At 52.2% G+C, this 26,080-nt stretch overlaps 2 protein-coding genes across 3 annotated transcripts in view; one reads left to right on the forward strand and one right to left on the reverse strand.

Annotated features, from left to right (window-relative positions):
* LOC119957815 (synaptosomal-associated protein 25-like) overlaps positions 1–26,080 on the reverse strand; it is a 347,410-nt gene that overhangs the window by 283,611 nt on the left and 37,719 nt on the right. The gene's annotated exons all lie outside the window — the stretch shown is intronic.
* On the forward strand, positions 1,586–23,501 carry LOC119957814 (tripartite motif-containing protein 54-like). 2 transcript variants are annotated; one of them, XM_038785942.1, is made up of 4 exons: positions 1,586–1,867; positions 4,848–5,009; positions 6,741–6,911; positions 22,751–23,501. In XM_038785942.1, exons 1-4 carry the CDS (start codon positions 1,718–1,720, stop codon positions 23,402–23,404), a joined length of 1,137 nt encoding a protein of 378 aa, XP_038641870.1. In that variant the 5' UTR covers positions 1,586–1,717; the 3' UTR covers positions 23,405–23,501. The 2 variants fall into 2 exon arrangements, with proteins under 2 accessions (XP_038641870.1, XP_038641869.1); XM_038785941.1 differs by having other exon boundaries at positions 1,588–1,903.

Genomic DNA, 26,080 nt, shown 5'->3' on the forward strand with positions numbered 1-26,080 from the left:
ATGAAAATGAAAATGAAAATCGCTTATTGTCACGAGTAGGCTTCAATGAAGTTACTGTGAAAAGCCCCGAGTCGCCACATTCCGGCGCCTGTCCGGGGAGGCCGGTACGGGAATCGAACCGTGCTGCTGGCCTGCTTGGTCTGCTTTAAAAGCTAGCGATTTAGCCCAGTGTGCTAAACCAGCCCCTTGGTTCCAGCTGGTTCCAGCGAACAGGAATTTTAGCTACAAGGTAAAGTTTGAAGAAGCTGGGGTTGTTTTACAGAAGATTGTCAGGGAATCCGATAGAAACGTACACGATTACGACCAGTTTTGACAAAGTGGACAGTTAAGTTGTTCTCATCTGATGGTACGAGTTCGAAGAGACACAGAATTAAGATTTTGGGTGTGGGATACAGGGAGGTTGTGAGGAAGAGCATCTTTACATAGCGAATAAATTACAAAGGACAAAGAAAAGTACAGCACAGGAACAGGCCCTTCAGCCCTCCAAGCCTGCGCCGACCATGCTGCCCGTCTCAACTAAAATCTACACTTCCTGGGTCCGTATCCCTCTATTCCCATCCTACTCATGTATTTGTCAAGACGTCCCCTTAAACGTCACTATCGTCCCTGCTTCCACCACCTCCTCCAGCAGCGAGTTCCAGGCACCCACTACCCTCTGTGTAAAAAACTTCCCTCGTACATCTCCTCTAAACTTTGCCCCTCGCACCTTTAACCTATGCCCCCTAGAAATTGACTCTTCCGCCCTGGGAAATAGCTTCTGACTATCCACTCTGTCCATGTCCCTCATCAGGTCGGCCCTCAACCTCCGTCGTTCCATTGAGAACAATCCGAGTTTATCCAACCTCTCCTCATAGCTAATGCCCTCCATACCAGGCAACATCCTGGTAAACCTCTTCTGCGCCCTCTCCAAAGCCTCCACATCCTTCTGGGCAATCTATTCCAAGTGTGGCCTAACTACGGTTTCTACACAGCGGCAGCCTGACTTGCCAACCTGGAAGCCAACAAGAGTGTTGGAAGTGGAGGAGACAATTAGTGATTGAAAAGGAAATTGCATCGACGCGCGAGGGAAAATGGATTTTCAGGGCGATGGAGATGGAGCAGGGGCTCTGGGGCTGACTGGATTGTTCTGTCAGCGTAGACTCGATGGGCCGAATGGCCTCTTTCTGGTGCCGTAGCGGGCCAGATTTCTCCGCCTCCCTGATCCCCCCCCCCTCCCCCACCACGATGGAGGCGGCTCACCATTGCGCCAACCCGCCAAAGTCAAAGGTCATTTACGTTGCTCGTTGGCTGAGACGCTGGGGAATCCATCATGGTGGGGTGAGGGGTGGGGGGGAGGGAGGGGGGGGGGGGGCACAATCAGGGGGTCCAGCAGTGGGCGACAGATATGCCACAGCAAATGGACTCCCCAATCTAGGCGATGTGGAAAACGTTGCGTCGATTTGATTCTTATTGTTGGATCATGACCTCTGCAATCTACCCCATCATTGTTAACAGCTGGGCCAGTTCAGAGAGGCAGACCTTTGTGACATCGCTGCGGAAGCCACGTACAACGTGCATTATGGCATCATCTCCTTACCGACAGGGGGCTTGGGTTCGAGGAGCAATTTGTTTTCTTTTATTTTGGGGGACGGTGCGTTGGGCCAGCACAGCGGGATTCCGAAAGGATCCCGGGACGCGCTCTCTCTCTCTCTCTGCGGGGGTCTGACGGGTGGCCGCGATGAACGTGGCCCACGAGGCGCTGGCCAAGGAGCTGTCGTGCCCGGTGTGTCTGGAGCTGTTCACCCCCCCGGTGCTGGAACTGCCATGCGGCCACAACTACTGCAAGCAATGCATCGAGGCGACCCTCTTCTCCCAGAACTGCACCCACGTAAATGGTCACTTCTTTTGCCCCATGTGCAGAAAGGTGGGAAAAGGATGTTCTCCGGTGATAATTAGAGGATGGGAGGGAGGGGCGTTTCAGTCCCGCGTTTTTTTTTAATTACATGTCGGCAAAAGAGCTTTGATGATATATTGCATGCATCCGATCCAAATGTATCCTTTTTTTGACTTGAATGATCTGGAATTGGTGACGTATGTTCTGAGTTTAAAGGTGACGCAAAACTTGGGAAGGTGGTGGACAGCGAGGAGGAGAGGAACAGTTGGAATGCCGACAGTGCAGAAGGGAGGCTGTTCAGCCCCTCGGGTCTGCGCCGGCCCTTTGAAAGCGCGTTCCAACCACCCATCCACGTCCACCCACCCCGCCCGATCCCCGTAATCGAGACTGCGCATCACCGGGCACTGAGGGGCAATCTGTCGGACCCGTGTGGGCCCTGGCGCCGCGAGGCAGCAGTGCTAACCACTGTGCCACCACGCCAACCAGAGGGACAGGTTGGGGCAATGGGCCCGCGATATCTGAATGCAGAGGAGTGCGGGTGAACAGAAACAGACAATGGCAAACGGCAGTCGGGACTCAGAACGTAAGAACTAGGGGCAGGAGTGGGTAATTCGGCCCCTCGATCCCGTCCGCCATTCAGGCTGACTTCCTGTCAGCCTCAACTCCACTTTCCTGCCCGTTCTCCAGAACCCTTCAACCCATTAATAAAATGGTACCAACTGGAACAGGGAGACCTGGGGGTCTGCGTACACCAATCTTTGAAGGTGGCGTGCGGGAAAAGTTTGCAGGAAGCTTGCTGAAAAGCGAACTGGGTTCTTAACTTTTGTGCACAGGTTGCAAAAATAAGACAAGTGTGCCGACCATTATGAATGACTGATTCGGCGCCAGTTCTCTGTCCAGTTCTGGGCACCACACTTTAAGAAGGATGTCAAGGCCTTGGAGAGGGTGCAGATCACAGCAGACCAGCCAACATCCTGGTAAGCCACCTCTGCACCCTCTCCAAAGCCTCCACACCCTTCTGGCAGTGCGGCGACCAGAATTGTGCGCAATATTCCAAGTGCGGCCTTTCCGTAACTGCAGCATGACGTGCCAGTTGTTATCCTCGATGCCCCATCCAATGAAGGCAAGCATTCCGTATGCTTTCTTGACTACCTTGTCCACTTGTGTTGCTGCTTTCAAAGATCTGTGGACCTGCACGCCCAGATCTCTCTGACTTTCTCTATTCCAAAGAGTTTTGCCATTTACGGTATATTTCCCCTCTGTTAGACCTACCAAAATGCATTACCTCACATTTGTCCGGATTAAACTCAATTTGCCATTTCTCTGCCCAAGTCTCCGACCTACCTACGCCCTGCTGTATCCTCTGATAATCCTCAACACTATCTGCCACTCCACCAACCCTGGGGGCTCTGGGGCAAAATCGTGACCCACAGAATATGCACCTATTTTCTTCACCTTTGAGTTGGTGGAGGCCCTGTGTTTGGGATGGATGGATTTTCTTCTATTTGCCAGTCAAAGGGGAAATTGCCCCGAGGACGGAAGAGAAATGAGCCAGCAATCGACCTCACAATGAATGAAATGAATGAAAATGAAAATTGCTTATTGTCACGAGTCGGCTTCACTGAAGTTACTGTGAAAAGCCCCTAGTCGCCACATTCCGGCGCCTGTTCGGGGAGGCTGGTACGGGAATCGAACCGTGCTGCTGGCCTGCCTGGGTCTGCTTTAAAAGCCAGCGATTTAGCCCAGTGTGCTAAACCAGCCGACTTATGGCGACTACGCCCTGTGGCACTTAAAGTGACAGGCCAGAGTGTAATCAGCTCTACTTGAATCGCAGATTAACAAGACCTAGATCCATCCGGCACCTTTAAAGTGACAAAACGTACCTCAGGGGCGCTTCACAGGAGCTCAATACAGTAAAGCAAAATATGACACTGAGCCATATATCAGGTCAAAGGGGTTAGTTTTAAAGATGTGTCTCAGCGGAGTTGAGCAAAAACGAGGGGCGGTGAGGTACAGGGAGGGAATTCCAGAGCAAGGGACCCAGGCGACCGAAGGTGTGGCCACCAACGGAGATAGGGAGGGGAGAGAGACCAGGGAGGGATTGGGAAACAAGGCTGAGAATTTTAGAATCGATACGTTGTTTGACCAGGAACCCGTCGGTCAGCGAGCGCAGGGACGATGTAGGAACAATTAAGACAGGAGGAGCAGAGTTTTTCATGACCCGGGTTCACGGCGGGGCAGCGTGCGAGAGACGCGGACTGGAATAGTCAATGCGAGGGCCGGGAGTGACACCGGGGTGGAAGTTTCAGCAGTAGGAGTGAAGTTGGGCGATGGCACAGAGGTAGAAATGGGTAGTGTTGCCAGCAGACTGCTTTAAACTCAGACTGTTGCCCGCCACACAGCATGAAGGAAGATCTTAGGAAACGTGAGTGGCATGGCTTGAGGGCTGATTTAGCTCAGTGGGCTAGGCAGCTGGTTTGTGATGCAGGACAAGGCCAGCAGCGGGGGTTCGATTCCCGTACCAGCTGAGAATTCTGAATTCTCCCTCTGTGACCCGAGCAGGCGTCGGAATGTGGCGACGAGGGGCTTTCCACAATAACTCCATTGCAGTGTTAATGTAAGCCTACTTGTGACAATAAAGATTATTACTGAGCCCAGCGGTCTCCCGTGTGGAAAATCTCACACGATGAAGACTTGAATTTAGATATAGCGCCTTTTATTACCGCAGGTTGACCCAAAGCGCTTCACAGCCAATGGGGCACTTTTGAAGTATTCCCTCTGAATTTATCAAACGTGGCCGCCAATGTGTGCACAGCAAGATCCCACAAACCGGCAGTGTGATAGCGAACAACCTCCTTTAGCGATTATCATTTGAGGGAATGGATTTTAGCCAAGCCAAGTGTGACGCTCATAGGGGGACACAAGGCCGATTTCTCTAACGGGTGTGTTTCTCACTAAAAACCTTCCTCCTCAGCTCACCTACCTGCGCGGGAAAGGGATCGGCATCTTGAAGCGGAACATCTTTGCGGAGAACGTGCTGGAGAAGTTTAAGCAGGAGCTGGAGATTATCTGTGGCAAGGAGCTGAGCCAACAGAGCCAGATGTGCGAGAAGCACAAAGAGGAGTTCATGAACCTGGTGAGATTAACGGCTCCGTTTCAGAGGAGCGCCACGTGTGCGGTTTACTTTTCAAATGAGGTTTACAAACAGGGGTGCCAGTGAGGGAGCAGACGCCCATCCCTCCCCCCCCCCCACCCTCTCTTTGGGTTACTGCCATTCTTATGGGAAGCCACTCCTCCCCCGATGGTTACCTGGGACTTTGGGAGCAAATTCCACAAACCCACCACTTCATGGTGGGGAGAGGTAAAAATAACCAGCTGGTGGGAGCATTAGGAATTGGAGCGTGAGGAACTCACCTCTTCTCCCTCCCCCCCCCCCCCCCCCCCCCCCCCCCGCTACGGGATCCTCGATCACCCCATTCTCCGCCGCCATCTAATCTCCTGCGAGGAGATTTGGGGCAGCACGGTAGCATGGTGGTTAGCATTAATGCTTCACAGCTCCAGGGTCCCAGGTTCGATACCCGGCTGGGTCACTGTCTGTGCGGAGTCTGCACGTCCTCCCCGTGTGTGCGTGGGTTTCCTCCGGGTGCTCCGGTTTCCTCCCACAGTCCAAAGATGTGCGGGTTAGGTGGATTGGCCATGCTAAATTGCCCGTAGTGTCCTAAAAAATAAGGTTAATGGGGGTTGTTGGGTTACTGGTATAGGGTGGATACGTGGGCTTGAGTAGGGTGATCATTGCTCGGCACAACATCGAGGGCCGAAGGGCCTGTTCTGTGCTGTACTGTTCTAAAAAAAAAAGAAGCAACAACAAAAAAACGAAGAGTAGATCTGGGTCAATAAGGAAGAAAGGAGGTCTTGTGGGCCCCGGGTTCAAGTCCCGCCCCAGGACCTGGTGGTCAAGGACGGTGGGTTCAAAAGGCGGCCAAACAGGTCGAGTGCGCCAAGCTGAAAAGTCCTTCCCAACACGCCATTAACTGGCAGTGAGAGCGGGGGAGACTCCTAGTCAGCGGGAGAGACTCCTGGTCAGCCATGCTTGATTTGGTGCTGCGCCCCCTCTGGCGACAGATTCGCGAGCCATTCCGGGAATTGCTAGCTGTGGAAACGGACGAAAGTCTGCCTTTCTGGGGCACTGGGTGCGGGAAGTGAATTGCAATTGGGCTCTGAAAAATACCGATGGAAACCAGCCTCGGAGATCAGGAGGCCCATGACCAGAACATGTCACTCGGTCCCCTTTTTCTCAGAGACCCCTTGCACATTTCCAACATTTGTTTCAATTTTCAAAATGTGGGAAATGTAACCTTTCTCGTGTCGGTCTCTGACCCTCCGTCTATTTCAAAATGTGGGAAATGTAACCTTTCTCGTGTCGGTCTCTGACCCTCCGTCTATTTCTGTCCCTCCATCGCCCTCTGTCCATCTCACTTGTCTATTTTCCTCTCTCCATAGCTCCCGTTCTGTGTTTTCCATCCTCCGTCAATCTCAATCTCACCCCGCTCTCCCTGTCTCTTTCCCCTCTTTTATATCGTTTTCTCTCTCTCTCTCTCTCTCTCTCCCTCGCGCAGAGATGACGCACACCCGGGTCAGAAAAGGGCGACTCGTTCTCTCGCCGTTCCTCCCTCGCTTGCGCGAAGACTCACCCTGGGTAAATCAGTGAGTGTCGCCGGTGTACCTGTTTCTGATATCGCACCATGCGTCCGTGTGTACGGCTCCTGCTGATTCGGAGTGCTGTGTCGGTGAGCCGGGAGTGAGATGCACCACCCAGAGTTTGGCAGGGCTGCAATCTCAGTCACCACCCCTTGTGTTGCCCCAACAGATGTGCCTGCATGACGACATGCCCATATGCAGCATTTGCAAGCTGTTTGGGGATCACAAATGCCACACTGTCGCCAAACTGTCCGACATTTACCAGCAGAGGAAGAAGTGTTTCACCGAAGATATGAAGTCGCTTCACGTGAGGAGCGAGAGCGCGTCACAAACCATCCAGGTACCTCCCCCACACAAACCTCGAAACGTATCAGCTTGTTTTCCCACCTGTAAACGAACCTTGGCTACGGATACATGGGCCTGTTCCTGTCCCGGATTTGATCACACCGCCCCCCCCCCCCCCCCCTACTCTCACAGGCTGTAAGAAGGGCCCAGGAAAGGCCAGGCGGGGGTTGGGGGTTGGGAGGGAGGGAGGGGGGGGGGGGGGGGGGGGGGGGGGGGAGGAGAGAGATGACAGCTCTAAGCTCAGCCCTGAAGCCCCGCAGAGGAGCATACCTCTCGCTAATCTCTGTTGAGTTACTTACAATGGTCACAAGTTGGCTACTCGAGATTGGAAAGACATCCCAGTGTGAATTTGAGCAAGGAGGTGGGGGGGGGGGGGGGGGGGGGGGGTGAGGTGGTCAACTTATAGGGACCCAGCTGAGCCCCCGTCCTGACCCCATGCTGAGCTCCAAAGCCTTGAATGTGCGGTCACCTCCCAAATCCCACACATCACAGAGTCCCACAGAAGGAGGCCATTTGGCCCATCGAGTCTGCACCGACCCTTCAAATGAGCGGGGTGCCAGGCAGGTAGTGCCAAGATTCCCGGCTGAAGAGGCAGCACGGTGGCGCAGTGGGTTAGCCCTGCAGCCTCACGGCGCCGAGGTCCCGGGTTCGATCCCGGCCCTGGGTCACTGTCCGTGTGGAGTTTGCACGTTCTCCCCGTGTCTGCGTGGGTTTCGCCCCCACAACCCAAAGATGTGCAGGTTGGGTGGATTGGCCAGGCTAAATTGCCCCTTAATTGGAAAAAAGGAATTGGCTACTCTAAATTTATAACAAAAAAAAGGATTCCCGGATGACAGCAGTGCCAGGGTGCCCAGAGACTAACCACCCGGGGCCTCCGATCGCCAACCCGACTCCATATACCTCCCGGCCAGCTTCCCACCTTCCCCATGTAACCAAAGCTCTGCTGCCCAAGTCTTAACTCACAACCAAGTCTTAACTCACAACCAAGTCTTAACTCACAACCAAGTCTCCCCACCTTTGTGCTCGCTGACCGACACTGGTGAAAGCAATACGTCAATTCTAAACCTCACAGCCCTCTTTTCACACTCCTGGCCTCATCCTCATCCCCCTCCACCTCGGTAATCCCCTCCAGCCCCACAAACCTCAGACATTGCTGACCGTCCCTTCAGTTGCCCAGCCCAGAGTAGCGCAATTACCTCCCTCAACCTCTCCACCTCTCCACCGATCCACCTCTCCGCTTCTCAACCAATCCATCTGTCCACCTCTCTCTCCTTCCTCCTTGAAGAAGTCGCTGGAAACCTCTCCAACCAAGACTGCCGTGTCACTTGTCCGGATGTCGCCTTATGTGATTGGCTGTCATAGTTTGCCTTGTAATAATGTTCCTGCAACTCCTGCTTGAACTTTTAATCATGTTAAAGCATGGGGACCAAGGGCAATGTGTCCAAGTTTGCAGATGACACTAAGATGAGTGGTAAAGCGAAAAGTGCAGAGGATACTGGAAGTCTGCAGAGGGATTTGGATAGGTTAAGTGAATGGGCTCGGGTCTGGCAGATGGAATACAATGTTGACAAATGTGAGGTTATCCATTTTGGTAGGAATAACAGCAAACGGGATTATTATTTAAATGATAAAATATTAAAGCATGCCGCTGTGCAGAGAGACTTGGGTGTGCTAGTGCATGAGTCACAGAAGGTTGGTTTACAAGTGCAACAGGTGATTAAGAAGGCAAATGGAATTTTGTCCTTCATTGCTAGAGGGATGGAGTTTGAGACTAGGGAGGTTATGCTGCAATTGTATAAGGTGTTAGTGAGGCCACACCTGGAGTATTGTGTTCGGTTTTGGTCTCCTTACTTGAGAAAGGACGTACTGGCGCTGGAGGGTGTGCAGAGGAGATTCACTAGGTTAATCCCAGAGCTGAAGGGGTTGGATTATGAGGAGAGGTTGAGTAGACTGGGACTGTACTCGTTGGAATTTCGAAGGATGAGGGGGGATCTTATAGAAATTAAAATTATGAAGGGAATAGATAGGATAGATGCGGGCAGGTTGTTTCCACTGGCGGGCGAAAGCAGAACTAGGGGGCAAAGCCTCAAAATAAGGGGAAGTAGATTTAGGACTGAGTTTAGGAGGAACTTCTTCACCCAAAGGGTTGTGAATCAATGGAATTCCTTGCCCAGTGAAGCAGTTGAGGCTCCTTCATTACATGTTTTTAAGGTAAAGATAGATAGTTTTTTGAAGAATAAAGGGATTAAGGGTTATGGTGTTCGGGCCGGAAAGTGGAGCTGAGTCCACAAAAGATCAGCCATGATCTCATTGAATGGCGGAGAAGGCTCGAGGGGCCAGATGGCCTACTCCTGCTCCTAGTTCTTATGTTCTTATGTTAAAGGTGTTATGTCAGTTGCTGTGATGAAACCCCGTATTGACAGCCCGCACTGAGATCCCCATGATAGATGTTCAACTAACTGGTCTGATTTCACAGATTTCATAGAATTTACAGTGCAGAAGGAGGCCATTCGGCCCATCGAGTCTGCACCAGCCCTTGGAAAGAGCACCCCTTCTTAAGCCCAGACCCGATCCCTATCCCCTTAACCCTACTTTTTTGGACACTGAGGGGCAATTTATCATGGACAATCCACCTAACCTGCACATCTTTGGACATGTGGGAAGAAACCGGAGCACCCGGGGGAAACCCACGCAGACACGGGGAGGACGTGCAGACTCCGCACAGGCAGTGACCCAAGCCGGGAATCGGACCTGGGTCCCTGGCTCTGTAACCACCGTGCTACCGTGCCGCCCACTGCTTCCCGATTTCTTCCTCTTTTCTCTCTTCAATAGAGGAGGCATCTTCGCTATTTTTCCGCCCGACTGGACCTTTCCATGCAGCACCTTGGGAATTTTATAAATTTAAACCCAATGCATCTGCTATGTCAGCAGCATTTAAAGATTAATGTCCAGCAGGGCCTGGGGACTAGTCAGCCTTTGGCTCCAATGATATTGTCGAAACCCTTTCCGGGTGATTCACAATTATTTCTGGGATGTTATTTGCATCATTGACAGATAGATTTCATAGAATTTACAGTGCAGAAAGAGGCCATTCGGCCCATCGAGTCGGCACCGGCTCTTGGAAAGAGCACCCTACCCGAGGTCAACACCTCCACCCTATCCCCATAACCCAGTAACCCCACCCAACACTAAGAGCAATTTTTTGGACACTAAGGGCAATTTATCATGGCCAATCCACCTAACCTGCACATCTTTGGACTGTGGGAGGAAACCGGAGCACCCGGAGGAAACCCACGCAGACACGGGGAGAACGTGCAGACTCCGCACAGACAGTGACCCAAGCCGGGAATCGAACCTGGGACCCTGGAGCTGTGAAGCGATTGTGCTAACCACTGTGCTACCGTGCTGCCCAGAACAGATGCAAAATGTCTGTTCAATTCATCGCCATTTCTTTATTTTCCATTATTAATTCCCCCCCCCCCCCCCCCCCCCCCCCCCCCCCCACCCCCCGACACTCTCCGGAGGACCAATGTTCACTGTCCTGGCTCTTTTCCTTGTTTAAATACAGTAGAAACTCTCACTGTCTGTTTTTATATTCCTAGCGAACTTTCCCTCATACTCTAACTTCTCCCTCCTTATTAATCTTTCAGTCATTCTGTGCTATTCTTTACATTCTGTCCCATCCTCTTGCCTGCCACTCACCTTCCTGGTCTTGTACACTTTCTCTTCCAATTTAATAGTTAGCCACAGGTGGTGCGTCCCTCGCGTGGAGTCTCTGGCCGGGATTGTTCCCAATATTGGCCAGGGTTGGGCAGGAAAAACGGCGTTGAAGCCGCCAACAGCAATGGTGGCAGTCTCTGCCAAATAGTGTGGCACCTGGAGACAAAAAGGTCAAAGTCACAGGTCCCACAGCTGACGGGGTGGCCTCTGATTCTCCCCCCTCACTATGAACTTTGACACTCAATGATCGGGACGCCATTTTTAAAGGCTGCCCCGACGTACGGCAAGCAAACCAGGTGCACCCCCAGCATCCATCAACCCCCCACTCCCAGCACTACCTTGGCATCAAGCTGGAACTACCAGATGAAAGTGATGGAGGGGTCGAAACTGGAAGCGAGTCGCCCCTCCATCACTTCCACCTGGTCCATCTCAGACACATCCCTTCCCTTCCTTGATCTTTCTGACTCCATCTCCGGGAATAGACTATCCACTAATATCCACTGCAAGCCCACTGACCCCCACAGCTATCTGGACCACAGCTCTTCACATCCTACACCCTGTAAGGACTCCATCCCTTTCTCTCAACTCCTTCGCCTCCGTTGCATTTGTTCCGACGATGCCACTTTCCAAAATGGTGGTTCGAAAATGTGTTCCTTCTTCCTCAACCGTGATTTCCCACCTACAGTTGTTGACAGGGCCCTCAACAGGGTGCGGTCCATCTCCCGCACCACTACCCTCGTCCCCTCCACTCCCTCCCAGAACAAGGATAGAGTCCCCCTCATTCTCACAATTCATCCCACCAGCCTCCGTTTGCAAAGCATAATCCTCCGCCATTTTCGCCAACTCCAGCGTGATGCCACCACCAAACACATCTTCCCTTCACTCCCTCTGTCAGCATTCCGCAGAGACCGTTCCCTCAGAGACAATCTAGTCCATTCCTCCACCATACCCAGTACCTCTCCCATCACCCATGGCACCTTCCCATGTAATCGCAGAAGGTGTAACACCTGCCCCTTTACCTCTTCCATGCTTAACATCCCAGGCCCCAAACACTCATTCCAGGTTCAGCAGCGTTTCACTTGCACCTCTTTCAATCTGGTCTATTGCATTCACTGCTCCCAATGTGGTCTCCTCTAAATCAGCAGGGGCTGGTTTAGCTCACTCAGCTAAATCGCTGGCTTTAGTGGTTAGCATAAATGCTTCACAGCTCCAGGGTCCCAGGTTCGGTTCCCGGCTGGGTCACTGTCTGTGTGGAGTCTGCACGTCCTCCCCGTGTGTGCGTGGGTTTCCTCCGGGTGCTCCGGTTTCCTCCCACAGTCCAAAGATGTGCGGGTTAGGTGGATTGGCCATGATAAATTGCCCGTAGTGTCCTAAAAAGTAAGGTTAAGGGGGGGTTGTTGGGTTACGGGTATAGGGTGGATACGTGGGTTTGAGTAGGGTGATCATTGCTCGGCACAACATCGAAGGCTGAAGGGCCTGTTCTGTGCTGTACTGTTCAATGTTCTATGTTCTATTTTCCAAATTCCGCCACATCCTCCAAGCACACCGAAACCCCCCGGTGGCCCAACCAACCTCCACCCCAGTAGAACTCGCCACTGGGCAATCAGAGTGGCGAAGGCCACACCATCGGCCTCCTTCCCCCCTCGGAGCTCTGGAAGCTCCGGCACTCCGAAAATCGCCACCAACGGGCACGGTGCCATCTCCACCCTCACAGTCTCCGACAGTGCTTCAGACATTGGGCTCCAAACGGCCACCAATCTCGGTCAGGACCAGATCACGTGGACGTGATTCGCAGGCCCCTCTCCGCTTCTCTCGCACTTGTCCTCTAACTCTGGAAATAAATGGCTCATCCGGGCCCGTGTCATATGCACCACTTTAAACTGTACCAGGCTCATCCTAACACAGGATGACATCGCATTCACCCGATGCAGGACTTCACTCCGCAACCCCCCCCCAATCCCAACTCCATTCCTGGCTTTACCTCCCACTTCTGCTTTATCTGCTCAATCGGCGCCTTCTCCAAATCCACCACCCACCCGTGAATGTCCGCAATCCTCCCATCTCCCAGCTCCTCCTGTGTTAGTAACCTCTCCAGCAGGGCAGGAGGCCCTATCGTAAGGGCTACCGGTGCAAAGTGGTCGGGTAACATTCCCCCGACCTGACGCATCGCAGTGTCTGCAACTCAGCCTCCAGCTCGATGACTCGGAGCAAAAGTTCCTCAAGCCGCAGATACTTATGAGAGGTATGGACAGGGTGGACAGCAACAAGCTTTTCCCAAGAGTGGGGGTGTCAGTTACAAGGGGGGTCACGATTTCAAGGTGAGAGGAGGAAAGTTTAAGGGAGATGTGCATGGAAAGTTTTTTACGCAGAGGGTGGTGGGTGCCTGGAACGCTTTACCAGCGGAGGTGGTAGAGGCGGGCACGATAGCATCATTTAAGAGGCATCTAGACGGGTATATGAACGGGCGGCAACAGAGGGAAGGTGACCTTGGAAAATAGGAGACAGGTTTAGATAAAGGATCTGGATCGGCACAGGCTGGGAGGGCCGAAGGGCCTGTTCCTGTGCTGTCATTTTCTTTGTTCTTTGCTGCAGAGATGTTGTCCCTGGATCACACGGGGCCCGGGTGTTCCCACATCTCACAGTCGCAACACATCACCTGCCCTGCCATCTTTATTATGTGTTAATTGATTTTTTTTCACTTAATTAATTTATAATTAATAAACACTGTTACTCCCAATAACCTTTACTACTGCCATTAAACCTTACTGCTACTAATAAAACCTTACAACTAATTATTGATAAATTACAAGGGTTTTGAAGATAAATAAGCAAAATATTCACCAACCAATCACTCATCGGTTTTCTTGTGACAACATAGAACATAGAACAGTACAGCACAGAACAGGCCCTTCGGCCCTCGATGTTGTGCCGAGCAATGATCTCCCTACTCAAACCCACGTATCCACTCTATACCCGTAACCGAACAACCCCCCCTTTAACCTTACTTTTTAGGACACTACGGGCAATTTATCATGGCCAATCCACCTAACCCACACATCTTTGGACTGATCCAACAAATTGGATTTCTCCAGGAATACAGATGATGCTGCCTGGGGCCACAGGCTGGACAGGCCTCGTAGCTCTTATTGGTGGTGGTTACTGCCTCTATTCGCCCACCCCTAGGTGGCGCTTACAGCCTCCGGGTCCTCTTCCCCTCACTTTTCTTGATGCTGCTAGCTGCCACCAATCCCCCTTTCTGCCTGCTCTCCGTACCAAAACTAGTAAAGCGACCCCATGCCAAGACTCCCGACTGATCCCGGTGCCGAGACCTCATAAGAGGTGGCACAGCAGGACCCCAGAGTGAACCCAGTCCCAAGCTCCGCACCAAACCTGGTACCCGGGCCACTGACTGAGATCCCATGCCGAATCCTGTACCCAGATCCCGTACCAGTCCGGACTGTCATAGAACATAGAACAGTACAGCACAGGCAGCAGGGTAGCATGGTGGTTAGCATAAATGCTTCACAGCTCCAGGGTCCCAGGTTCGATTCCCAGCTGGGTCACTGTCTGTGTGAAGTCTGCACGTCCTCCCCCTGTTTGCGTGGGTTTCCTCCGGGTGCTCCGGTTTCCTCCCACAGTTCAAAGATGTGCGGGTTAGGTGGATTGGCCATGCTAAATTGCCCGTAGTGTCCTAATAAAAAAGTAAGGTTAAGGGGGGGGTTGTTGGGTTACGGGTATAGGGTGGATACGTGGGTTTGAGTAGGGTGATCATTGCTCGGCACAACATTGAGGGCCGAAGGGCCTGTTCTGTGCTGTACTGTTCTATGTTCTATGTTCTAACAGGCCCTTCGGCCCTCGATGTTGTGCCGAGCAATGATCACCCTACTCAAACCCACATATCCACCCTATACCCGTAACCCAACAACCCCCCCTTTAACCTTACTTTTTAGGACACTACGGGCAATTTAGCATGGCCAATCCACCTAACCCGCACATCTTTGGACTGTGGGAGGAAACCGGAGCACCCGGAGGAAACCCACGCACACACGGGGAGGACGTGCAGACTCCACACAGACAGTGACCCAGCCGGGAATCGAACCTGGGACCCTGGAGCTGTGAAGCATGTATGCTAACCACCATGCTACCGTGCTGCCCTGATTTTTTAATTTTTAATGCCCTGTCATTTTTTAATTTTCCTATGGGGCGGGAGCTCACAGTGGCCACCTCTTCTAACCTCTCCCGTGTTGTCGTGTGCCAATGTCGGCAACTGTAAAAAAAAAAAATTTACAGTCTTGATGTTCGATAAGGACACAGTTAACAAGGAAAATATCTCCAATTAGAATATAATATTGATGAACAAAAGCGAATGGTTTTAGTTGTGTGGAAATGGTTCAGATGTTCACGGGTCTGCAGTGCACACGGCTTACGAGAGGCCCCAGTGGGCACCACACGCTCCACCTACATCCACAAGGGAGAGCCAAGCAGAGAGAGTAGGAACAGTGATGGTTGGCAGCCTCTGCCCCTTGCCCCCACCCCCCCCCCTTGCCCAAAACAGATCTGGGGAGAGACGTGCGTGCAGCCCCTGGAGGAGGCTGAACCGGGGCACTCTATGACACAGGTGCCTTGGCACTGTGCCACCAGGGAAGCTCCAACTCAGGCCCCCAGAGTTAGGTTACATGAGTCAATGATGTGGGAGGGTGGCCCCATTCATTTCAATGCAGAGCAATTAATCCCGCAGTCTGCTTAATTGCACCATAATTACAGCTCACAGGCATTCAAAGGCTCCACCGCTTGATAAGACTGACTCACATTTCTGTGCTTTCTTTGCGACGGCTCGAGGGGGAGGTCACATTTTTGCGGGTCGCGCCTAGTATGTCATGACTCAGTCCGCCCACGGAATGGCCTTGGGACACCTGCCCCCGGTGATCGCGCCGACACAGCTGAGTACTCAAAGGGACACGGGTTACCGTCGAACCACGGCGGCGTTCCCGGTTTAACCGGAGAAATCGGACGGAGAAATCTGTCTGTTCGGGCGGGCGGCTAAAGATTCTCAAACGGCTTTTGTTCGAGGGAAGGGCATGGAATTCTCCAGGTCGACATTCTGTCCCCGCCTCCTGTTACTGACCCTACAACTGAGGGGAACGGCTGCTCCCTATCCACCCTGTCCACGTCCCTCCTAATCTTATACACCTCAATCAGGTCCCCTCTCAGCCCTCTCTGCTCCAGAGAAAAACAACCCCAGCGTATCCAACCTCTCTTCATAGTAGAAATGCTCTATCCCAGGCAACATCCTGGTGAACATCCTCCGCACTCTCTAGTGCAATCACAACCTATAGTGCAGTGACCAGAACTGCACACCGTACTCCCAGCTGTGGCCTAACCAAAGTCCTGTACAGCTCCGACATCGCTGCTCTTATAATCTATGCCACGACTGAGAAATGATGTGGCGATGTCGGCGTTGGACTGGGGTGAGCACAGTAAGAAGTCTTACAACACCAGGTTAAAGTCCAACAGGTTGATTTCAAACACGAGCTTTCGGAGCTCTGCTCCTTCCTCAGGTGAATGAAGAAGTATGTTCCAGAAACATTTATATAGACAAAGTCAGAGATGCCAGACAATGCTTGGAATGCGAGCATTAGCAGGTAATCAAATCATTACAGATCCACAGATAGGGGTAATCCCCAGTTAAAGAGGTGTGAATTGTCTCAAACCAGGACAGATGGTGGGGGGTGAATGTAATGCAACATGAATCCAAGATCCCGGTTGAGGCCGCACTCATGCGTGCGGAGTTTAGCTATAAGTTTCTGCTCGGCAATTCTGCATTGTCGTGCATCCTGAAGGCCGCCTTGGAGAACGCTTACCCGGAGATCAGAGGCTGAATGCCCTTGACTGCTGAAGTGTTCCCCGACTGGAAGGGAACATTCCTGCCTGGTGATTGTTGCACGATGCCCGTTCATCCGTTGTCGCAGTGTCTGCATGGTCTCGCCAATGTACCACGCTTCGGGACATCCTTTCCTGCAGCGTATGAGGTAGACAACGTTGGCCGAGTCACACGAGTATGTGCCGCGTACCTGGTGGGTGGTGTTCTCACGTGTAATGGTGGTATCCATGTCGATGATCTGGCACGTCTTGCAGAGATTGCCATGGCAGGGTTGTGTGGTGTCGTGGTCGCTGTTCGGAAGGCTGGGTAGTTTGCTGCAAACAATGGTTTGTTTGAGGTTGCGCGGTTGTTTGAAGGCCAGTAGTGGGGGTGTGGGGATGACCTTGGAAAGACGTTCATCTTCATTGATGATGTGTTGAAGGCTGCGAAGAAGATGTCGTAGTTTCTCCGCCCCAGGAAAGTACGGACGACGCAGGGTACTCTGTCATTCTGTCCCGTGTTTGTCTTCTGAGGAGGTCGGTGCAGTTTTTGCTGTGGCGCGTTGGAACTGTCGATCGATCGATGAGTCGAGCGCCATATCCCATTTCGAACGAGGGCATCTTTCATCATCTGTAGGTGTCTGTTATGCTCCTCCTCGTCTGAGCTGATCCTGTGTATACGGAGGGCTTGTCCATAGGGGATGGCTTCTTTAATGTGTTTAGGGTGGAAGCTGGAGAAGTGGAGCATCGTGAGGCTATCTGTGGGCTTGCGGTAAAGCGAAGTGCTGAGGAGACCGTCCTTGATGGAGATGAGTGTGTCCAAGAATACAACTGAATTTGGGGAATAGTCCATGGTGAGTCTGATGGTGGGATGGAACTTATTGATCTCATCGTGTAGTCGTTTCAGTGATTCTTCGCCGTGGGTCCAAGTTGAGACAATTCACACCTCTTTAACTGGGGATTACCCCTATCTCTAGATCTGTAATGATCTGATTACCCGCAAATGCTCGCATTCCAAGCATTGTCCAGCATCTCTGACTTTGTCTATATAAATGTTTCTGGAAGATACCTCGCCATTCACCTGAGGAAGGAGCTGCGCTCCGAAAGCTCGTGTTTGAAACAAACCTGTTGGACTTTAACCTGGTGTTGTAAGACTTCTTACATGACTGAGAAAGGCAAGTATCCCATATGCCTTCCCAACTACCCTATTCACCTGTCCTGCTGCCTTCAGCGATGTGTGGACAAGCAGCCCAAGATCCCTCTGGTCTTCTGAACTTTCTAGTGTCCTACCATTCATTGAAAAGTCCCAAAGTGCATCACCTCAACACTTTTCAGGGTTCAATTTCATCTGCAATTGATCTGACCAACCTGTCTGTATCCTCCTGTCACCCAAGACCACCTCCTTCCCTGTCACCCACCCGGCCAATCTCCGAGTCACCGTGTTCTGGGCCAGGGTTTAGAGAACCCCAAAGTGTATCATGGAGTTCACCTGACCCACAACTTTTAATAGATTGTGGTTATGGGGAGCACACGGCCCACTCTACAGGTGTGGTACAGCAGAAATGGAAAAGTATTTTTTAAAGCAAGACAATGTTTATTCGATGAATCCAGTTAACATTTTAGAAACACACAGTAAACATCTTCACAACTATCAACACCAATCATCCCCCAAAGAATACAGTACTCTATAAGTAACCCTTAATCTTTCCTTGCAATATCCATAAGACAATTACCCTCTTCAACACAGACATCAGGTTTAAGTTCTCTACTGAGAGCAGTTATCACTTTTGAATTAGCAAGTGATTTGAAGACATTCCTTTCATACAGAGAGAACGGAATCACACCGTGTTTTGCTGGATGCAGCTTCCAATCTGCAAAACTAAACTAAACACACCCTTTAGTTGCCAGCTCAAAGCGAAAGTAAAAGCAGACAGACAGCCCAGCTCCACCCACACTCTGGCATCACTGCAGCTATTTGATAAACACCCCTTTCTTAAAAGTACTCTCACGTGACATCTGCAAACGAACTCATCATCTCCCCCCCCCTCCCACCCCCACCCCCAACCACACACACATTTTCTTCTATATAATTTATGTATATATATTGTATATATATATATATGTTTATGTGTATATATTGAGTGCAATCGAACGTACTCATCATGCCTGATTGAGTAACACTTTTACAAGACTTGCAGCACTCAGAATACCTCACGAGAGTGATGTCACAATCTGGATCTTGCCCTCACTGGAGCCTAATGGCTTATTTAAATATGTCTGCGCCCGATTATCCCGAGGGAGGTCTGGGATCGAACAGTCACGCCTTGTAGGCTTTGCCATACCGCCATTTAGCATTGGTCCACACAATCAGGCATAATGCCACCTGAGGGAGTTTCCCAGGCCATCGGAGGTGGGTCGCACGTTCTCCCCGTGTCTGCGCGGGTTTCCTCCGGGCGCTCCGGTTTCCTCCCATAAGTCCTGAAAGATGTGCTGTTAGGCAAATTGGGCATTCTGAATTCTCCCTCAGTGTACCCGAACAGGCGCCGTAGTGTGGCAACTAGGGGCTTTTCACAGTAACTTCATTGCAGTGTTAATGTAAGCCGACTTGTGACAATAATTATTAAAGATTAATATAAACCCTCCTGCCCCTCACCTTGAACTTGTGTCCTTCTCGTAACCGACCCTTCAACTAAGGGGAACAGCTGCTCCCTATCCACCCTGTCCATGTCCCTCACAATCTTGTCCACCTCGATCAGGTCGCCCCTCAGTTTTCTCTGCTCCAGAGAAAACAACCCAAGCCTATCCAACCTCTCTTCATAACTGAAACGTTCCATCCCAGGCAACATCCTGGTGAATCTCCTCTGCACCCCCTCCAGTGCAATTACATCCTTCCTGTAATGTGGTGACCAGAATTGCACGCAGTATCCAGCTGTGGCCTCACCAAAGTTCTATACAACTCCAACATGACCTCCCTGCTTTTGTAATCTAGGCCCCGATTGATAAAGGCAAGTGTCCCATATGCCTTTTTTGCCACCCTATTAACCTGTCCTTCTGCCTTCAGAGATCTATGGACAAACACACCAAGGTCCCTTTGTTCCTCGGAACTTCCCAGTGTCAGGCCATTCATTGAATACTTCCTTGTCACATTGCTCCTTCCAAAGTGTATCACCTCACACTTTTCAGAATTAAATTCCATCCGCCACTTCTCTGCCCATTGACCATCCCGTCTCTATCTTCCTGTAACCCAAGCCACTCAGCCTCACTGTTAACCACCCAGCCTATCTCGGTGTCATCCACAAACTTACTGATCCCATCCCCCACATAGCCATCTATGTCATTTATATCATAAAATCATAGAATTTACAGTGCAGAAGGACTTGGGTGAATTCTGCGAGGAGCAAAAACCTCAGGGGATGCCCGTGAGTGGGCTCTCCCGAGATTTACCGGCTGCTCAAACGAGAGTGCAACGCGGACTGTGGGCCGCGCCTCCTTACTCATTTTTGGGGAGAGTTTCATCCTTTTTTTTTTAATGTATTTATTCAAAGTTTTTCAAAAAGTTTTACAGAACACTCCAAAAAGGAAAATAATACAAAGAGAAAAGGGGCAACATGCCAACCAAACAGAACAACTGAACCCTCGAAACGATAAACAGTTTAACAACTTAATACCCAACTCGAAACAAAATAGGGCGAGCGGCCCTTTCAAAAGGGGAAAGAAATCAGCCCCCCCGCCCCCCCCCCCCACCCTGAGTTGCTGCTGCTGCTGACCTCCACCTAACGTTCCGCGAGAAAGTCAAGGAACGGTTGCCACCGTCCGGAGAACCCCTGCAAGGACCCTCGCAAGGCAAACTTTATCTTCTCCAGCCTGAGAAACCCAGCCATGTCACTGACCCAAGCCTCCACACTTGGGGGCTTTGCGTCCCTCCACATTAACAGCAGCCTTCTCCGGGCTACCAAGGGGGCAAAGGCCAGAACTCCGGCCTCTTTCGACTCCTGCACTCCCGGATCCTCTGATACCCCAAATATCGCCATCCCCCAGCTCCGCTTTACCCGAGTGTCCAAGACCTTGGACATGACCTTTGCAGACCTTTCCAGAGCTCCGCAAGCACCGGGCACGCCTAGAACATATGGGCGTGGCTTGCCAGGCTCCCCGAACACCTCACACATCTGTCCTCCACCCCAAAAAACGTACTCATCCTCGCCCCCGTCATGTGCGCCCTGTGTAATACTTTAAACTGGATCAGGCTGAGCCTGGCGCAAGATGAGGAGGAATTGACCCTGCCCAGGGCGTCAGCCCATAGGCCCTCATCCAGCTCCTCGCCCAGCTCCTCCTCCCATCTGCCCTCCAACTCCTCCATCGAGGCTTCCTCCGCCTCCTGCAGCTCCTGGTATATCTCCCGAGATCTTACCCTCTCCGACCCACACACCCGAGATCACCCTGCCCTATATCCTTCGGGCAGGCAGCAACGGGAATTCTCCTACCTGCTTCCTGACAATCGCCCGAACCTGCTTGTACCTGAAGGCATTTCCCCGGGGTAACCCGATTTTCTCCTCCAGAGCCCTCAAACTGGCAAAAGTCCCGTCAATGAATAGATCCGCCAGCCTTCTAATTGCCGCCCGGTGCCAGCTTCGGAACCCACCATCTATCCTGCCCGGAGCAAACCTATGGTTATTCCGTATCGGGGACCAAACTGAGGCCCCCGTCTCCCCCCCGAGAATTTCATCCTTAGTAATTTTTTGGAAAGTTCCGCTCCCAGTTTTAGCATCAAGTATTCTTTCCAATGGGGAGTGGGACTAGTTGGATGGTTTGATCAACAGCCAGGGGCTGTTTAGCACACTGGGCTAATTCGCTGGCTTTGAAAGCAGACCAAGGCAGGTCAGCAGCACGGTTCGATTCCCGTACCAGCCTCCCCGGACAGAGCGCCGGAATGTGGCGACTAGGGGCTTTTCACAGTAACTTCATTTGAAGCCTACTCGTGACAATAAGCGATTTTCATTTCATTTCATTTCAAGAGGCAAAAAGAGGTCGCTTCTCTGCCTCTTGGCTAAGATCGAGCGCGAGGTCAGGTGTGATGCCTGGATCTGCTGTGTCTCTCTTGTGGGGGACCATGAACTGGATTCAATTTGAATTTGAATTGGTTTTTGGGGCAGACAAGGAGATGGAATAGGGGTTCGCCCCTGTCCACACTCTGAGCTCTGGCGCTGTAACTCAGAAAAAGGAATTTTTTAAAAAGAGGCCGGCCGATTTGCGAAACGGCATGACACGGTAGCACAGTGGCTAGCACTGCTGTCTCACAGCACCAGGGAACAGGGTTCGATTCCGGCCTCGGGTCACTGTCTGTGCGGAGTCTGCACGTTCTCCCTGTGTCTGCGTGGATTGCCTCCGGGCGCTCCGGCTTCCTCCCGAAGCCCACATGTATGCCGGTTAGGTGGATTGGCCGGGATAAATTGCCCCCTCGGGTCCAAAGGTTAGGTGGGGTTACGCGCCGGAGAGGGAGCCTGGGAGGGGAGCTCGTTCGGAGGGTCGGTGCAGGTTCGATGGGCCAAATGGCCTCCTTCCGCACTGTAGGAATTCTAATTCAGTCAGGTTCCATGATTGACTGTTTTCAGTCCAAGAGACACCATCACTTGTTTCGGGAGGGGCTGTGGGGGGGAGGGGGGGGGGGGAGGGGGGGGGGGGGGGGGTTGTGGGGAGGGGAGGGGGGTTCAAAAACTAAAGGAACTGGATGACAGGAAGTGGGCTAAAATTCCCTTCCCTCTCGGGTGTTCCAGTTGTGGGACTTTCCACGTGGCGCTGAACACACTCCCCCGCCCCTCCCCCCCCCCCCCCCCCCCCCAGTCCTCTTGGGCAAGTGGCAAGGGAGCTTCTAACGTCCACAGTCACCTGAAAGATGGAGCACCTGCGACAGTGCAGCACCTCGAGTGTTAGCCTGGAGTTGGAGCTCCAAGCTCCGGGGGAGGGTCCCGGCCTCACCATCTTTGGGGCTCAGCCCAGTGACCCACGGAGACCCCGGTTGGAAACACACTCAGTTAAATTGGGGACGTTGACTGGGACTTTCCACGTGGCGCTGAGGCTCCCAAATACCCGGTCTCTCCACTGAATAACTGTAACAACTTCCGTTTCTCAATGCCAAATATTATGTCGCTTCTCTGCGAGGAAGTGCCAGTGTAAAGGTAGCCGTCTGCGGCTCCCGGCGGCTGGTCTAACGCGGTACTGTTCCTTTACTCATACAATCTCTCATCGCCATCCCAACAGGAAATTGAGAAGCTCATGAACGACACGGTGTCCGCCTGCAAGGACACAAAGACGATGATCGAGGCGGTGGGAGCCAGCCTTCTGACCGAGCTGAAGTCCAAAATCAACATGCTGAAGATGAAGGTGGAGAGCGAGAGGGTGCAGAAGATGGAGAGGCTGCAGGAGACCCTGGCCGCCCTCCATGGCCCAACCCAGCTCTACCTGCAGATGAAGTGCCTGCTGGACTCCCACCTGAACCCCGTGCACTTCCTCAAGGAGGACAAACTGCTCCGGGGCGAGGTGGCCCGGTTCGCCCAGCAGGAGGGCCTCCCCCAGGTCCCCAAGGAGGGCATTTCGGTCTCGCAGTACTTCAAGGAGCTGGTCAAGGGCATCGACATGAAGGATTTCGTCTCCTCGGAGACCAACAAGCTGCTGCTGAGGAGCGCGGAGGAGCACGACGCCTGGATGTCAAGCTGCTCCAATCTAAACGTCCCCTCTGCAGAGGACCTCGACCAGATCATCCACAAAATCATCTGCAGCTTGGGTTTCAAAAGCAAAGAGGCAGAAGAAAGTTACGATGAATATGAGTCCTTCCTATCAACCTCCAGTGCAAACAACTGCCTCGAGACAGCCCAGGAGATGGAGGGGATGTCAGTGGACAGAATAGATTTATAACTAACTTATTAAGGATAGACAGCCTATATAATTAAATCACAATCCAAAGCATCTGGGATCTTTTATTAATAATAAATATCAAACATTTTATTCAGAAGCCTGCAGACTCTTTGTACATTTTTTTTGTTTCCCTTCTCACTTCACCAGCTGATTCATGGCCTCCCTCGATTCATGGCCTCCCTCGATTCATGGCCTCCCTCGATTCATGGCCTACCTCAAATCATGGCCTACCTCGATTCATGGCCTACCTCGATTCATGGCCTACCTCGATTCATGGCCTACCTCGATTCATGGCCTCCCTCGATTCATGGCCTCCCACGATTCATGGCCTACCTCGATTCATGGCATACCTCGTTTCATGGCCTACCTCGATTCATGGCCTACCTCGATTCATGGCCTACCTCGATTCATGGCCTACCTCGATTCATGGCCTACCTCGATTCATGGCCTATCTCGAATCATGGCCTACCTCCATTCATGGCCTACCTTGAATCATGGCCTACCTCGATTCATGGCCTACCTCCATTTCATGGCCTACCTCGAATCATGGCCTACCTCCATTCATGGCCTACCTCGATTCATGGCCTACCTCGATTCATGGCCTACTTCCATTCATGGCCTACCTCCATTCATGGCCTACCTCTGTACCCAACCAAGTGCAGATAAGCTGATAAACTTTGCCTGGGTTTCCAAAATCTCTTCTCTGCCCACTGGGCCCAATGCTCTAACTCGTTCAGTGCAGGTCAGAGGTTGTTGTGACAACCCCGTGGGGTTCGCTGGTCTGACCGCACCCAGAAGGGCGCAAGGCCTGCCCGGTGTTGGTCAGAGGCTCGTCGGGCAGCCCTGTGGCCCTCGAGGCGACTCCAAGGTGCCCCTTTTCGGCCTTCCTGGTTCCCCACCAGGCTGGGTGAGTCACAACTTCCTCCGGGGCAATCCCAGGAATCAAAGCCATTGGGCTGGATCCTCCGTTTGGGAGGCGATGTTCTCCTGCCGGAGCTAAATTGCCACCGGTTCACGGTCCCTCAGAGGGAGCTCAGACCGCTTAGCGAGTCAGTGTTCCACGCCCCCACGCACATTTACGCGCGCCGTGGAATGCGAGGGATTCCCAGCGAATTCCGCCGCCAGGCCGCCATTTTGAACGTGCGGACCAATAGCAAAGTCCCACAGTCGGCCACCCCCCCCCCCCTCCCCCCACCATGCACCGCAAATCAGCTCTAAACCCTCCCTCCCTCTACCAAAAGCGTCCCCCTCCACCCCCCCAGATTGCCTGGGTGCCCCTCCTCCTACTCCCAAGGAGGAGTGTAAACTGACCCAGACCCCCCCCCCCCCCCACATACACACACCACCAGCGGGACCACTATGATAGGGAGTCGCTGGGACAACATCCTGGAATTCCCTCCCTAAGAGCACAGTGGCTGTACCTACACCTGAAGGACTGCAGCGGTTCCAGAAGGCAGCTCACGAGGGATGGGTAATAACTGATGGCCTAACCAGCCCACATCCCCTAAATTAATGTTTCAAAAATTTGAAAACCCCACAGGGGCCCCTATAATCTGGAGACCACCCACATGGCCCCCTATGATAGTGAGACTGCCCCACATGGACCCTGTGATAGGGAGACCGCCCCACAGGAACCCCTGTATTAGCGGGACCTCCCAGATGGACTCCTGTGATAGGGAGACCGCCCCACAGACCATCAGCCCCCTTCTCCCCCTGTCTAGAATGTAGAGAGCAGTCCAGAGAGTGAGAGTCAGAGCTGTGACACTTTCCATGCAGCACCATGTGTCCATTGTGGAAGGAGCTGTGACCTGCATCTGGTTCCTACAGATCCAGCTGCAGGTCATTCTAGTAGTGGTCTGTCCCTGACAGCTTCTACAAACCATGGGCAGCTTTGATTCATTCATCGCCCATCACGGTTCACTGGCCTAAGTGATGAAATGCCAATGGTTTTGTAAACATTGACCACATCAAAGAGAGATAAGTGCAGTGAAATCACCTGCTTGAGTGACTGGAATACTCTTAGTGCTTGGAATGTGTTGGAGATGGGTAGTCTGTGGGTGGTCCCTTTACGAAGCAGTTCCTGTGGAGGTCCCCCTTCTATAGGGGTCCCTGGGGGTCCCGAGCACAGATCCCACGTGTCCGCCCTTGCCAATGTCTCAGGCTGAACAGGACACTTGGCATTCCATTTGGCCCTTGGATTTAAAACCCACACCTATCTACCATCAAGACCACATATTTGTATTCTGCGGTACTGTCTCCCACGCCCCCCCCCCCCAGCCCCCTTTCCCACTCCCCTGTTCCCTTTTACCCCCTTCCCCCACCGTGCCAGCCCATCCTAAAACCCTGAAGTGAACATTGTCCAAAGCTGTGGATAAATGTAACCTCGGCCTACTAAGACTTTCTAGCCATTCTCATCAACCTACACTGGCCGATTCTCATCGTTTTCAATTCTAAATCCTTATCTTCGGGAGGAACTTTCCAATTTTCCAGATCCGGCAGCAATGGCCATCATCTGGAGAGCGGCCAAAAGACCGGATAGTCCCAGTCTATGAACCTCCGAACCTCGCTTCAGTAATTTCAGGCGACTAAGGCACCTGCATACAATTGAACATAGTTCTTTTTCCATATTAATTCAGGGGATGTGGGCGTGGCGGGCTGGGTCAGCATTTGTTGCCC

The sequence above is a fragment of the Scyliorhinus canicula genome, chromosome 27, assembly GCF_902713615.1.
Source record: "Scyliorhinus canicula chromosome 27, sScyCan1.1, whole genome shotgun sequence".
Classification (NCBI taxonomy): domain Eukaryota; kingdom Metazoa; phylum Chordata; class Chondrichthyes; order Carcharhiniformes; family Scyliorhinidae; genus Scyliorhinus; species Scyliorhinus canicula.

Excerpts from the sequence above, each read along its gene's own strand:
- LOC119957814 (XM_038785941.1), top strand. The coding sequence starts at position 1,718 with ATGAACGTGGCCCACGAGGCGCTGGCCAAGGAGCTGTCGTGCCCGGTG. Across the intron at positions 5,010-6,740 it reads AAGAGGAGTTCATGAACCTG|ATGTGCCTGCATGACGACAT; the intron begins GTGAGATTAACG and ends TTGCCCCAACAG. Across the intron at positions 6,912-22,750 it reads GCGCGTCACAAACCATCCAG|GAAATTGAGAAGCTCATGAA; the intron begins GTACCTCCCCCA and ends CCATCCCAACAG.